Source organism: Chiloscyllium punctatum, chromosome 26 (genome assembly GCF_047496795.1).
Source record: "Chiloscyllium punctatum isolate Juve2018m chromosome 26, sChiPun1.3, whole genome shotgun sequence".
In the NCBI taxonomy this organism is placed as follows: domain Eukaryota; kingdom Metazoa; phylum Chordata; class Chondrichthyes; order Orectolobiformes; family Hemiscylliidae; genus Chiloscyllium; species Chiloscyllium punctatum.
This window is the reverse complement of record NC_092764.1, coordinates 6170112-6183556: the sequence shown is the minus strand read 5'-3', so window position 1 is coordinate 6183556 and position 13445 is coordinate 6170112. Positions and strand designations below refer to the sequence as shown.

The window sequence follows — 13445 nt, the reverse complement described above, 5'->3', positions numbered from 1 at the left end:
CTTATCAACCATGATTGAATGACGGAGCAGACTCAATGGGCTGGATGATCCATTTTTGCTTCCATGTCTTATGAACCTAATTACAAAGTATGACGAGGGCAGAGTGGTAGATGTCGTTTACTTGGATTTTAATAAAGCCTTTGACAAGGTTCCACATGGTAGACTAGTTAGTAAAATTAAATCACATGGAGTTAAGGGTGAGCTTGCCAATTGAATACAAAATTGGCTTAACTGCAAGAGACAGAGGGTGATGGAGCGTTGGCTTTCAGACTGGGGGCCTGGGCCAGCAGTATTCCACAGGGATTGGTGTTGTGTCCATTTTTGTTTGTCATTTATAAACGATTTAGAAGAGAATATAGAAAGCATGATTCGTAAGTTTGCGGATGACACCAAGATTGGTGGTATAGTGGAAAGGTGAACACAGTTATCTACAGTGAACACAGCCGCCTACTTGCGGAACGTTTCAGAGAACACCTCTGGGACACCCGCACCAACCAACCCAACCGCCCCGTGGCTGAACACTTCAACTCCCCCTCCCACTCCGCTAAGGACATGCAGGTCCTTGGCCGCCTCCATCGCCAGACCATGGCAACACGACACCTGGAGGAAGAGCACCTCATCTTCTGCCTAGGAATCCTCCAACCACAAGGGATGAACTCATTTCTCTAGTTTCCTCATTTCCCCTCCCCCCACCTTATCTCAGTCACAACCCTCAGACTCAGCACTGCCTTCTCAACCTGCAATCTTCTTCCTGACCTCTCCGCCCCATCACCCTCACCTTAACCTCCTTCCACCTATCGCATTCCCAACACCCTTCCCAAGTCCCTCCTCCCTACCTTTTATCTTCATCTGCTTGGCACACCTTCCTCATTCCTGAAGGGCTTATGCCTGAAACGTTGATTCTCCTGCTCCTCGGATGCTGTGCCTGACCTGCTGCGCTTTTCCAGCAACACATTTTTCAGCTCTGATCTCCAGCATCTGTAGTCCTCGCTTTCTCAATGTTGGTTAAGGGACAAATATTGGCCAGGACACTGGGAAGAACTTCCCAGCTCTTCAATATGCTACCGTGGAATCTTTTAAATTCACTTGAAAGAGCAGGCAAGGCGTAGGTTTAACACCTCCAACAGTGCCACACTCCCTTACTTTAGCTTTGTCTTACTAGAGTCGCTGAACTGTGACCTTAAAGCAAAGCTTTAATCGTACAACACGGAAACAGATCCTTTGGTCTGACTCATCCATGCTGACCAGATATCCAAAATCAACCTAGTCCCGTTTGCCAGTATTTGGCCCATATCCCTCTAAACACTTCCTATTCATGTACCCATCCAGATGCCTTTTAAATGTTGTGATTGCACCAGCCTCCACCACTTCCTCTGGCAGCTCATTCCATACAGGCACCATCCCCTGTGTGAAAAAGGTGCTTTTTAAATCTTTCCCCTCTCACCTTAAACCTATGTCCTCTAGTTTTGGACTCCCCTAACCTGGGGAAAGGCCTTGTCTATTTACCCTATCCATGCCCCTCATGATTTTATAAACCTCTATAAGGTCACCTCTCAGTCTCCAATGCTCCAAGTAAAACAGGCTCTCCTTATGGGTCAAACCTTCCAACCCTGGCAACATTGTTGTAAATCTTTTCTGAACAAGTTTAACAACATTTTTCCTACAGCAGGGAGACCAGGATTGAAGATTCGAGTGAGGCAAGAGAGTGTTACAACAGAGCCATGACTGACACACACAGCAAAGCAACCAGATTCAGCATTAATTTCATTCAGATGGTTATTAGTTCAATCCTGTTTCCACAGTTGAATTCACTGCACTCCTTTGGAGAAAACATTTTGTAAACATAGCACTTTTACAAAAACAAATTTAGGGAATTTTATTAATTTAATTGAATTTTATGTGACATAAATTGTTCAGTAACAAAACTGTAGAAGTACAGTCCTTATCTCCATGTACGTTACAGATTTGTGCTGCAGAGAACAAAAGCCCTACATTCTCACAGTCATTGATGTCTGCAACATTGCATTGTAAATAAATGTGTTATTGAAGGGTACAAACTGCCTTGTGATGATTTTGATGGCCTCCTGGGCAGCAGCTCCTAGGGAAATAAAAATATCAAACACAGCAATTAACAATGTAAATTACTGCTAACCAACTAACATGCAACGATACATAAAACCTTTGAGGTTAATAAACAATGCTGTATGATAGGAACATGAGAAATCACAGCCAGAATTGATATATGGTATGATTTGGGTATCACCTCAAAAAACACAGCTGGAAATGGCTTCGACTGGTTGGGATTAAGCTTACACACATCATTTATATTATGCAGCTATCCCTTACTTGGTAGATTTTGCTGCAGAGAATTAACCTGCTGCGTTAGGAGTCTGTGGACAGTTTCGGTTGAGAGTTCTGTTTGGTGTAGTCGTATGTTTACCAGCTTGGCTTGTATGGCTGTTTGAGAGTTAGAGACTTTGGAGGCTAGTTTTGGCATTGATGGTGGTGAGGGAGAAAGAGCGAAATGTTTTTGGGAGCAGTGTGGATGGGGAGGGGTCAAGTAGGGCCTGATTCGGAAAGCCATGGACAAGCATCGAAAGCCAGGTCTTTGGCAGCCTGTCTTTGCAATTCTTTTCCTTTCCTCACACACTGATCTTCAGAATCCAGCAGTGCTCCAGTGAAGCTCAAGCTAAATCTGAAGAGCAGCACCTCACCTCTTGGTGAGGCACACTGCAGCCTGGAGACTCAACACCAAGTTCAACAATGAGACAATAATCTCTGTGCATTTTGGTGTATTTTTTGTAGATTTCAGTTTTAATGTTGTTTTTGGATTGAAGGAGTTGTCCATAATTCTGATAGTCACATCTCATCCAGACATTATTATATGTCATTACTTAGTGCAATACCAATTTCTTTAATCTTGGACCACCAACACTTTTGTCGTTTAATCTCTCCTGTTTTCTACCCCTTCACAAACCTTCCCTTTTGTTCTTCCTGTCATCTCACCCCCAAAATATGCTTTAAACCTTGTTCAAAATATACTTTCTCAATCCTCATGAAAGACCGAAAACGCTAACTTTGTTTCTCTCCATGTGCCTGACCTGCACTTCACCCCTTCACCACAAAAGGTTGTTCATGTTGAAAAACTCAAAACTGAGAATGGATACCTTTAGGAAAGCAACATTGTATAAGATGCAGTTGAGGCAGGAATTAAACATCTAGTTGAATGGCAAAGCATTAAAAGTCAATGATTAAGACAACTTATATTTAAAAACTTTGAGAAGGTGCAATGCAGGAAGTAAAAACAAGGCCAATAGTTCACATTGCAATGCTACCAATGTGACAATTAGCTGCAATCCACAATCACCCAATATGAAAAAACTGAAACATACCTCCCAAAAATGAGGCAACAGCATGTGGTTCGGAAGCACCATACCGACAACTGAAAGAGGAAAGACATGCTCTTCAGAAACCTTTACGCATTTTAATGGATTTAAATTGCCCATAAAACACAGCAGGCATTTCCCCTTGTAGGTGAATTGCAAGGATACTCTCAAGAGTTCTTTCCTGTGGCCCTCAAACCTATGCCCAGGAGCATTAAAGTTAAATATTTAAGTTCAATCAACTCCATGTTTCTAAATTTAGTCACCATCAGACACCCAACTGTCATAATTAACATAGCCTTAGATACAAGATTAATCACAAGGAAATTAGGACAGGAAGTAGGAGAAATGCTTTCAACTGGAGTGATATGATGTTGTGGAGTCAGTAATTATACATTGTACATCTAATATAGTTTCAAGGTACTGGTGCTGTTGGAGGGTTGGTGAAACTCCACACTGATCTAGTCTTAAAGGGGTCTGAAAAATTCAATCCAAGGAACGGTGGCTCAATGGTTAACACTACTGCCACACAGTGTCAGGGACACAGGTTCAATTCCAGCCTCGGGTGACTGTCCGTGTGGAGTTTGTACATTCTCCCCGTGTCTGCGTAGGTTTCCTCCCACAAACCAACGATGTGCAGGTCAGGGGAATTGGCCACGCTAAACTGCCTGTACTGTTCAGGGATGTGAAGATTAGGTGCATTAATTATGGGTAAATATAGGGCGGGGAAGGAGTCTGGGTGGGTTACTCTTCAGAGGGTCAGCGTGGACTTGTTGGACCAAAGGGCCTGTTTCCACACTGGAGGGGTTCTGATATAAAATGAAGAAACCACCCCCATCCTCAATTATTGTAGTTTCAGGATGCTGCATCAACTAGTGTGCAGAATTCTGAAATACCACTATGCTAATAGAGTATCAGGGCTCTGGACTAGTTGGTTTTAGGCGATTGTGAAATCCCCACATTTTCAGACCCCTTTGGGGCAGCACGGTGGCACAGTGGTTAGCACTGCTGCCTCACAGCGCCAGAGACCTGGGTTCAATTCCCACCTCAGGCGACTGACTGTGTGGAGTTTGCACATTCTCCCCGTGTCTGCGTGGGTTTCCTCCGGGTGCTCCGGTTTCCTCCCACAGTCCAAAGATGTGCAGGTCAGGTGAATTGGCCATGCTAAATTGCCCGTGGTGTTAGGCAAGGGGTAGATGTAGGGGTATGGGTGGGTTGCACTTCGGCGGGGCGGTGTGGACTTGTTGGGCCGAAGGGCCTGTTTCCACACTGTAAGTAATCTAATCTAATTCAGAGAGGAAATATGAGCTCGATGGGATTTTAACGGAGTTTGAGGTGGGTGAATTGAACAGTAACATGTGAACCTCTCCCAGCTGCTTTTCCCTATTAGGGACATCTTCCATTGAGGTGTCTCTAGACAACAGTGACATGTACAAGAACACAAACAAAAACATACAATTCATGAATGTAGTCATCCTTCACTGATACAGAGACACCCCACTCCTGCAGCAGGCCAACCACACACGATTTCAACTTTCCAATGTCCTCTTCAACTTGGTTATTACAAACACCTGTTGGAACAATAATTCATTACCACCACAAAACACAGCTGCTTTTAACAAAATAAATACAAGAGCTCTCGACTATTGGGTTACAGTTCAGTAACAATCCAATCCATGATCAGTTCAGCGATTCTACCAAGAGACAGAGACCAGGAGCAATCAAGAGCTGCTGAGGAAACTGACACACTCAACTGATGGACCCGCTGAGGTCAGTGGTTCAGGGAACATATCCTGGTTTTTCTAAAGTTTATTTCCTGCATCCCCACTGACCCACTCTGCCATCATTATTATTTCAGGAAGTAGAGTGATTCTGTTGGAAGCTCGTGGTGGTAGAACCACCTAAGCGATATCGCAGAAAATGACAGAATAAGCCCTGACGGAATAAACTGAGGTCCCCACTTCAGGCCAGAATTAGGAGGAAGCAAGCTAGGAAGAAGTTAACTGTGATGGAGTTAGTAAACAGGAGTGCACATTCTCACAACTAACCAGCTGGTCACAGGTCAGTACTAATAACAAGTTTATCTGCTATCCTGTGCTCAATTATTCTATGTATTTATGATATAAAATCTCACATTCAAATTTGCCAATGGTACAAGGAGTGGCAGCATTATAAACTGCTGACAAATATTCAATTAAAAGAAGGTATTTCATTAAGTGAATGAGATCAATTTACCACAGATTTGCTCAATTTTGGTAATTATGAGGTCATTTATTTTGGATCTTAAAAGGAAAGATTACTTTCTGAATGGTTAAAAGTTAGGAGTTAGGAGTTCATTCCACATTGTCAGGGAGATGCCAGTGTTGTAACTGCATTGGAAGAGCTTGGTTAAGGGAGCAGCAAGTTCTGAAACAAAAGTATTCAGTACTATTGCCAGAATGTTGTTAGGGTCCATGGCCTTTTAAGTATCCAGTGCCTCAGTTACTTAATGTCACATGGAGTGAAACAAATTGATGGAAGGCTAGCATCTGTGATGCTGGGGACCACTGGAGGAGGCGGAGATGGATAATCTACTTGGTACTTCTGGCTGAAGATTGCTGTAAAAGCTTCAGCTTCATCTTTTGCTGAGCTCTACCACCACTGAGGATGGGGGGTATTTGTGGAGTCTCCTCCTCTAGTGTATTGTTTAATTGTCCATCACCATTCACAACTGAACATGACATGACTGCAGAGCTTAGATATGATCTACAGAATGGAGGAATGCTTAGCTCTATCACTTGCTGCTTATGCTGTTTAGCACGTAAGTAGTCCTGTTTCGTGTTGTCACCAGGTCATCACCTCATCTTCAGGTATGACTGGTGCTGCTCCTGGCTTGCTTTCCTGCACACCCTCCAATGATCCAGGGTTGATCCCCTGGCTTAGGGGGAGTGGGGGATATGCTGGGCCATGAGGTTACTGATTGTGTTGGGAGTATAATTCTGCTGCTATTGATGGCCCACAGCACCTAAGTGCCCAGATGCCCAGTCTTGAGTTGCTACATCTATTCAGAGTCTGTCCGATTTAGCATGGTTACAGTATCACACAACACAATGGGGGCGACGCTGCGGTGGTTGCTCTTACCGATAATGTCATGGACAGATGTATCTGCAGCTGGTGGAATGGTAAAGATGAGGACAAGTATGTTTTTCCCGCTTGTTGGTACCCTCACCACCTACTGTGGACGCAGTCTAGCAGCTACATCCTTTAGGACCTGACCAACTCAAATCAATAGAGTCACAGATGTACAGCACAGAAACTGACGATTCAGTCCAACTCGTCCATGCCTACTAAATATCGAAAATTAATCTAGTCCCATTTAGAACACAGAACATTTGTCAGCTCTTGGCCAATTCCCTTCCTATTCGTATACCCATCCAGATGGCTTTTAAATGTTGTAATTGTACCAACCTTCACCACTTTCTCTGTCGGCTACTTCCATGCACGCATACGCGGTGTGTGAAAAGAGTGTTCCTTAGGCCCCTTTTATATCTTTCTCCACCTCACCCAAAACCTATGCCCTCTACTTCTGGATTCCCCCATCTCAGGGAAATGCTCCCGATGATTTTATAAACATCTAAGGTCACCCCTCAGTCTCCGACACTCCAGGGAAAACAGCCCCAGCCTGTTCGGCCTCTCTCTATAGCTCAAAACTATCAACCCTGGCAACATCCTTGTAAATAGTTTTTGAACCATTTCAAATTTCACAACATCCTCCCTTTGGAAAGGAGTGCAGCACTGCATGCAATATTCCAAAGGTGGCCTAACCAATGTCCTGTACAGCCACAACATGACCTTCCAATGCCTGTACTCGATGCACTGACCAAAAAAGGAAAGCATATCATACAGTCACAGAGTCGTACAGATGTACAGCACAGAAACAGACCCTTCAGTCCAACCAGATGTCCCAACCCAATCTAGACCCATCTGCCAGCACCCAGCCCCTATCCCTCCAAACCTTCCTATTCATATACCCATCCAAATGCCTTTTAAATGCTGCAACTGTACTAGATTCCATCACTTCTTCTGGCAGCTCATTCCATACATGTACCACCCTCTCCATGAAAACATTGCCCTTTAGGTCCCTTTTATATCTTTCCCTTCTCACTTTAAACCTATGCCCTCTAGTTCTGGACTCCCCCACCCCAAGGAAGAGACTTTGTCTATTTATTCTAACCATGCCTCTGATAATTTTATAAACCTCTATAAGGTCACCCCTCAGCCTCTGACGCTCCAGGGAAAACAGCCCCAGCCTGTTCAACCTCTCCCTATAGCTCAAATCCTCCAACACCGGCAACATCCTTGTAATTCTGAACCCTTTCAAGTTTCACAACATCTTTCTGATAGGAAGGAGGCCAGAATTGCACACAATATTCCAACAGTGGCCTAACCAATGTCCTGTACAGCCACAACATGACCTCCCAACTCCTGTACTCAATACTCTGACCAATAAAGGGAAGCCTACCAAACACCTACTTCACTATCCTATCTACCTGCGACTCCACTTTCAAAGAGCTATGAACCTGCACTCCAAGGTCTCTTTGTTCAGCAACACTCCCATTACCATTAAGTGTATAAGTCCTGCTAAGATTTGCTTTCCCAAAATGCAGCACCTCACATTTATCTGAATTAAGCTCCATCTGCCACTCAGTCCATTGGCCCATCTGATCAAGATCCTGTTGTAATCTGAGGTAAACTTCTTCGCTGTCCACTACACCTCCAATTTTGGTGTCATCAGCAAACTTACTAACTATACCTTTTATGCTCACATCCAAATAATGTATATAAATGAAGAAGAGTAGTGGAACCAGTATCGATCCATGTGGCACTCCACTGGTCACAGGCCTCCAGGCTGAAAAACAACACTCCACCACCACCACCACCCTCTGTCTTCTACCTTTGAGTCAGTTCTGCATCCAAATGGCCAGTTTTCCCTGTATTCCACGAGATCTAACTTTACTCACCAGTCTCCCATTGTGGAACCTTGTCGAACGCCTTACTGAAGTCTGTACAGATCATGTCCACCACTCTGCCCTCAATCCTCTTTGTTACTTCTTCAAACTAACTCAATCAACTTTGTGAGGCATGATTTCCCATGCACAAAGCCCTGCAGACTATTCCTAATCAGTCCTTGCCTTTCCAAATACACATACATCCTGTCCCTCAGGATTCCCTCCAACAACTTGCCCACCACCGACATGAGGCTCACTGGTCTATAGTTCCTTGGCTTGTCCTTATCACCTTTCTTAAATAGTGGCACCATGGTAGCCAACTTCCAGTGTAGGCACCTCACCTGTGACTATCGATGATACTAATAACTCAGCAAGGAGCCCAGCAATCACTTCCCTAGCTTCCCACAGAGTTCTAGGGTACACCTGATCAGGTCCTGGGAATTTATCCACCTTTGTGTATTTCAAGACATCCAGCACTTCCTCCTCTGTAATATGGACATTTTTCAAGATGTCACTATCTATTTCTCTATATTCCAAATCTTTCTTGTCTATTTTCACAGTAAATACTGATGCAAAATACTAGTTTAGTATTTCCTCCATCTCCTGCGACTCCATACAAAGACTGCCTTGCTGATCTTTGAGCAGCCCTATTCTCTTCTTAGTTAACCTTTTGACCTTAACACATTTGAAAAACCCTTTCGATTCCCCTTAACTCTATTTGCCAAAGCTATCTCATGTTCCCTTTTTGCCCTCTTGATTTCTCTCTTAAGTATACTCCTACTGCCTTTATACTCTAAGGATTCACTCGATCTATCTTGTCTATACCTGACATCTTTTTCTTAACCAAAACCTCAATTTCTTCAGTCATCCAGCAATCCCTATACCTACCAGCCTTTCATTTCACCTTAACAGGAATATAAATTCCTCTCCATCTAAATCCTTAACACTATGGCAGTCCCAGTCTATGTTTGGAAAGTTAAAATCCCCTTCCATAACCACCCTATTACTCTTACAGATAGCTGAGATCTCCTTAGAAATTTGTTTCTCAATTTCCCTCTGACTACTGGGGGGTCTATAATACAATCCCAATAAGGTGATCACCCCTTTCTTATTTCTCAGTTCCACCCAAATAACTTCCCTGAATGTATTTCCAGGATATTCTCCCTCAGCACAGCTGTAATGCTAGCCCTTATCCAAAACGGCACTCCCCCTCTTTTGCCTCCCTTTGTCCTTCCTGTAGCATTTATATTCTGGAATATTAAGCCTCCAGGTCTGTCCATCCCTGAACCATGTTTCCGTAATTGCTATGATATCCCAGTCCCATGTTCCTAACCATGCCCTGAAGTCATCCGATTTCCCTGTTAGGCCTCTTGCATTGAAATAAATGCAGTTTAATGTATCAGTCCTACCTTGTTCTCTGCTTTGTCCCAGAGTGCCATGACTGTTTGACTCACTTCTTTTCTCAACTGTACTAGTCTCAGGTTGATCTCTTTCCTCACTATCTCCCTGGGTCCTACACCCTCACCGTACTAGTTTAAATTTTCCCAAACAGCTCTTACAAATCTCCCTGCCAGTATATTAGTCCCCTTCCAATTCAGATATAATAGTGGAGAAAGGCTGATTGTAACTATCTGCGACTCCACTTTCAAGGAACTATGAACCTGCACTCCAAGGTCTCCTTGTTCAGCAACACTCCCCAGGACTTTAGTACTGCTGCTGAGACACTCTTGGTGGTGGACATTGAAATCGCCCAAACAGAGTACATTTTGTGTGTTTCCACCCTCTGTGCTTCTTCCCAGTGTTGCTCAACATGGAGGACTATTGGTTCATCAGCCAAAGGAGGACGGTACATGGTAGTCAGCTGGAGGTTTCCTGGTCTATGTTTAACCTGATGCCATGAGACATCATGAGGTTGAGAGTCAATGATGAGGCAACTACAGCTTACAGCTGTAGCCAACAGTTCTGCTGGGTCTGTCCTGTCAGGACATACTGGATTAGTGGTGCTGGAAGAGCACAGCAGTTCAGGCAGCATCCAACGAGCAGTGAAATCGACGTTTCGGGCAAAAGCCCTTCATCAGGAATAAAGGCAGTGAGCCTGAAGCGTGGAGAGATAAGCGAGAGGAGGGTGGGGGTGGGGAGAGAGTAGCATAGAGTACAATGGGTGAGTGGGGGAGGAGATGAAGGTGATAGGTCAAGGAGGAGAGGGTGGAGTGGATAGGTGGAAAAGAAGATAGGCAGGTCAGACAAGTCAAGGAGACAGTAACTGAGCTGGAAGGATGAGGTGGGGGAAGGGGAAATGAGGAAGCTGTTGAAGTCCACATTGATGCCCTGGGGTTGAAGTGTTCCGAGGCGGAAGATGAGGCGTTCTTCCTCCAGGCATCTGGTGGTGAGGGAGCGGCGGTGAAGGAGGCCCAGGACCTCCATGTCCTCGGCAGAGTGGGAGGAGGAGTTGAAATGTTGGGCCACGGGGCGGTTTGGTTGATTGGTGCGGTGTCTCGGAGATGTTCCCTAAAGCGCTCTGCTAGGAGGCGCCCAGTCTCCCCAATGTAGAGGAGACCACATCGGGAGCAACGGATACAATAAATGATATTGGTGGATGTGCAGGTGAAACTTTGATGGATGTGGAAGGCTCCTTTAGTGCCTTGGATAGAGGTGAGGGAGGAGGTGTGGGCACAGGTTTTACAGTTCCTGCGGTGGCAGGGGAAAGTGCCAGAATGGGAGGGTGGGTCGTAGGGGGGTGTGGACCTGACCAGGTAGTTACAGTTCCTGCGGTGGTGTTTCACTGCTCGTTGGATGCTGCCTGAACTGCTGTGCTCTTCCAGCACCACTAATCCAGTATTTGGTTTTCAGCATCTGCAGTCATTGTTTTTACCCTGTCAGGACATATCCAGGGATAGTGATGGTAGTGGCTGGGACATACTCATGGAATTATACCTTACAATTACTGTAAAGCTGTAACTGGACTTGTCAGTGAGACTGCTCTCCCAATTTTGGCACTCATTCCCATGTATTAGTAAGAAAGACTATGCAGGGTACACAGGGCTGTTTTTGCTTAGGTCGTCTTCCTGGTTTCCTTTCTTCGTTGAGACTTGGCTGTGGAGTTTTACATTGGAATGACATACTACGCCATTTCAGAGGCAACCACATTGCTGTACATCTGAAATCACATGCAGGCCAGAACAGGTGAGTGAGGTTGGCAGACATCTTTCCCCGAAGGACATTACTGAACTAGATGGGTTTTTCTGACAATTGATCAAAAGCTTCATGGCTATCAGCAGATTCTTAATTACAGATTTTTAAAAAAGTTTAATTTATTAAAATTCCACCATCTACCATGGCAGATTAGCTGAATTTCTGGATTAATGGTCTAGCAATAATGCTATTAGCCTATCACCTTTGCAATGGGATGGTCAGGTAGATAAGAAAAAAAAAATTCTTTTGGCTGTGAACATATAGTTCAAGAATATGTAGTCTAAAAAAATATAATCAGACCATTTAGGACACAAGATAGTAGACACATCAATATGCAATTGGGTGCAATGGTGGCTCAGTGGTTAGCACACCTGCCTCACAGCATCAGGGACCCAGGTTCAATTCCATCCTCCAGCCTGTATGGAATTTGCGCATTCTCCCAGTGTCTGTGTGTGATTCTTCAGGTGTTCCGGTTTCGTCTCAATCCAAAGGCGTGCAGATTAGGGAGAATTGGCCATGTGAAATGCCCATAGTGCATTGGTTAGGTAAATTAGTCATGGGAAATGCAGGGTTATAGGGATAGGGTTTTATTTTTGGTTTTGGGGGTGTCTGATCTGGGTGGGAGGGTGGGATGGTCTTCGGAGGGTCAGCTTGGACTCAAATTGGGCCAAAATGACTGGCTTCCACACTGTAGGGATTCTATAATTCTATTCTATGACAAAGGGTGACAAGAGTTAGGAACTTGCTTCCCCAAACAGCAACTGGCACGAGGTCAACTTCGAATGTTAAATCCGAGATGGATAGATTTTAGTTATGCAGAGGTACAAAGGGATAGGGGATAAAAAGGTATTGTGGAGTTCAGTACAACCTGAGGCTGGATCAAAATGCTTTTTGTGCTAACAAATGAAATTTGTAAAACATTGTCAGTATTAATATTAGAAGGTCAGCAGCCAACTTATGCATGAGCTCCCATGGGCAGCAATGTGATCAGTTAAGTTTTTTTCCCCCCAAGTGATATTGATTGCTGGATATCTTTACACTCTTGTGAAATAGTGACATGGAAACATTGACACACAGCTGAGTGGGTGGATGGGATCTCAGGTTATGTCTCATTTGAAGGACAGAAGTGACTGTATGGCTTTCTTTCAGTACTGCACTGGAGCACCAGCCCAGAATTTGGTGCACGATTGGTTAATGGGCTGAAACCCACAAACTTCGGAGTCAGAGGCGAGGGTGCTATCCATTGAGCCACAGTGACACTGAATAAGAGAACTGGTGCGGAGAGGTGAGAATATTCATATGTAGGTGAAGTTACCTAGTCTTACCAGACTATAGGGCCGCACTCTCATTAGATAGAAACAGTTACAGGCGGTTTAACCAGAGGGTCACCATGCCTCAGGTAAGGGCAGAGGTTGAGAAGGACAGTCCTTCTTGTAACCTTAGCCAGTTCAGGAATTGAACCCATACTGTTAGCCTCATGCTGCATTGCAAACGAGATATTCAGCCAACTGAGTTAACCAAGCCCCTCTATATTACGAATTTCAATCTGAAAAACATATGGAGTTAATCTGAACTGGTGAGTTACACCTAGTCAGGAAATAAGTGTCAGGAGATAGTTCCATAACCGACATGGAATTACATACCTGGATATCGCCCATGTTGCCTGTGAAAACAATCCACAGCTCGGAGCATTATGTACAAAACCATTTCACTGTCGAGATTCTCCATACAAGATGCTGTATGACAAAAGAAACAGGATTAGCCAGAGTTTTACAGCCCCAGTGAAGAGGAGAGGTCAAGCATCCTGGAAAAGGTTTTGGAACAAGCTGATGGGAAAGGTCGCAGTTCAGTGATCAGTTACTGTGTGAAGTTGATTAGAAAC

At 44.4% G+C, this 13445-nt stretch overlaps 1 protein-coding gene across 2 annotated transcripts in view; it reads right to left on the bottom strand.

The window, feature by feature from the left end:
* Positions 1 to 1850: 1850 nt before the first annotated feature.
* The window catches only part of nae1 (nedd8 activating enzyme E1 subunit 1), a 64983-nt gene continuing 53388 nt past the window's right edge, over positions 1851 to 13445 (bottom strand). For both annotated transcript variants that reach the window (XM_072595817.1, XM_072595818.1), the window contains 4 exons: positions 13207 to 13299; positions 4840 to 4954; positions 3393 to 3442; positions 1851 to 2098 (listed from right to left, as the gene is read on the bottom strand). In XM_072595817.1, coding sequence (XP_072451918.1) covers positions 1989 to 2098; positions 3393 to 3442; positions 4840 to 4954; positions 13207 to 13299 — 368 coding nt within the window. In that variant the 3' untranslated portion in view covers positions 1851 to 1988. The remainder of the gene's footprint in view (positions 2099 to 3392; positions 3443 to 4839; positions 4955 to 13206; positions 13300 to 13445) is intronic.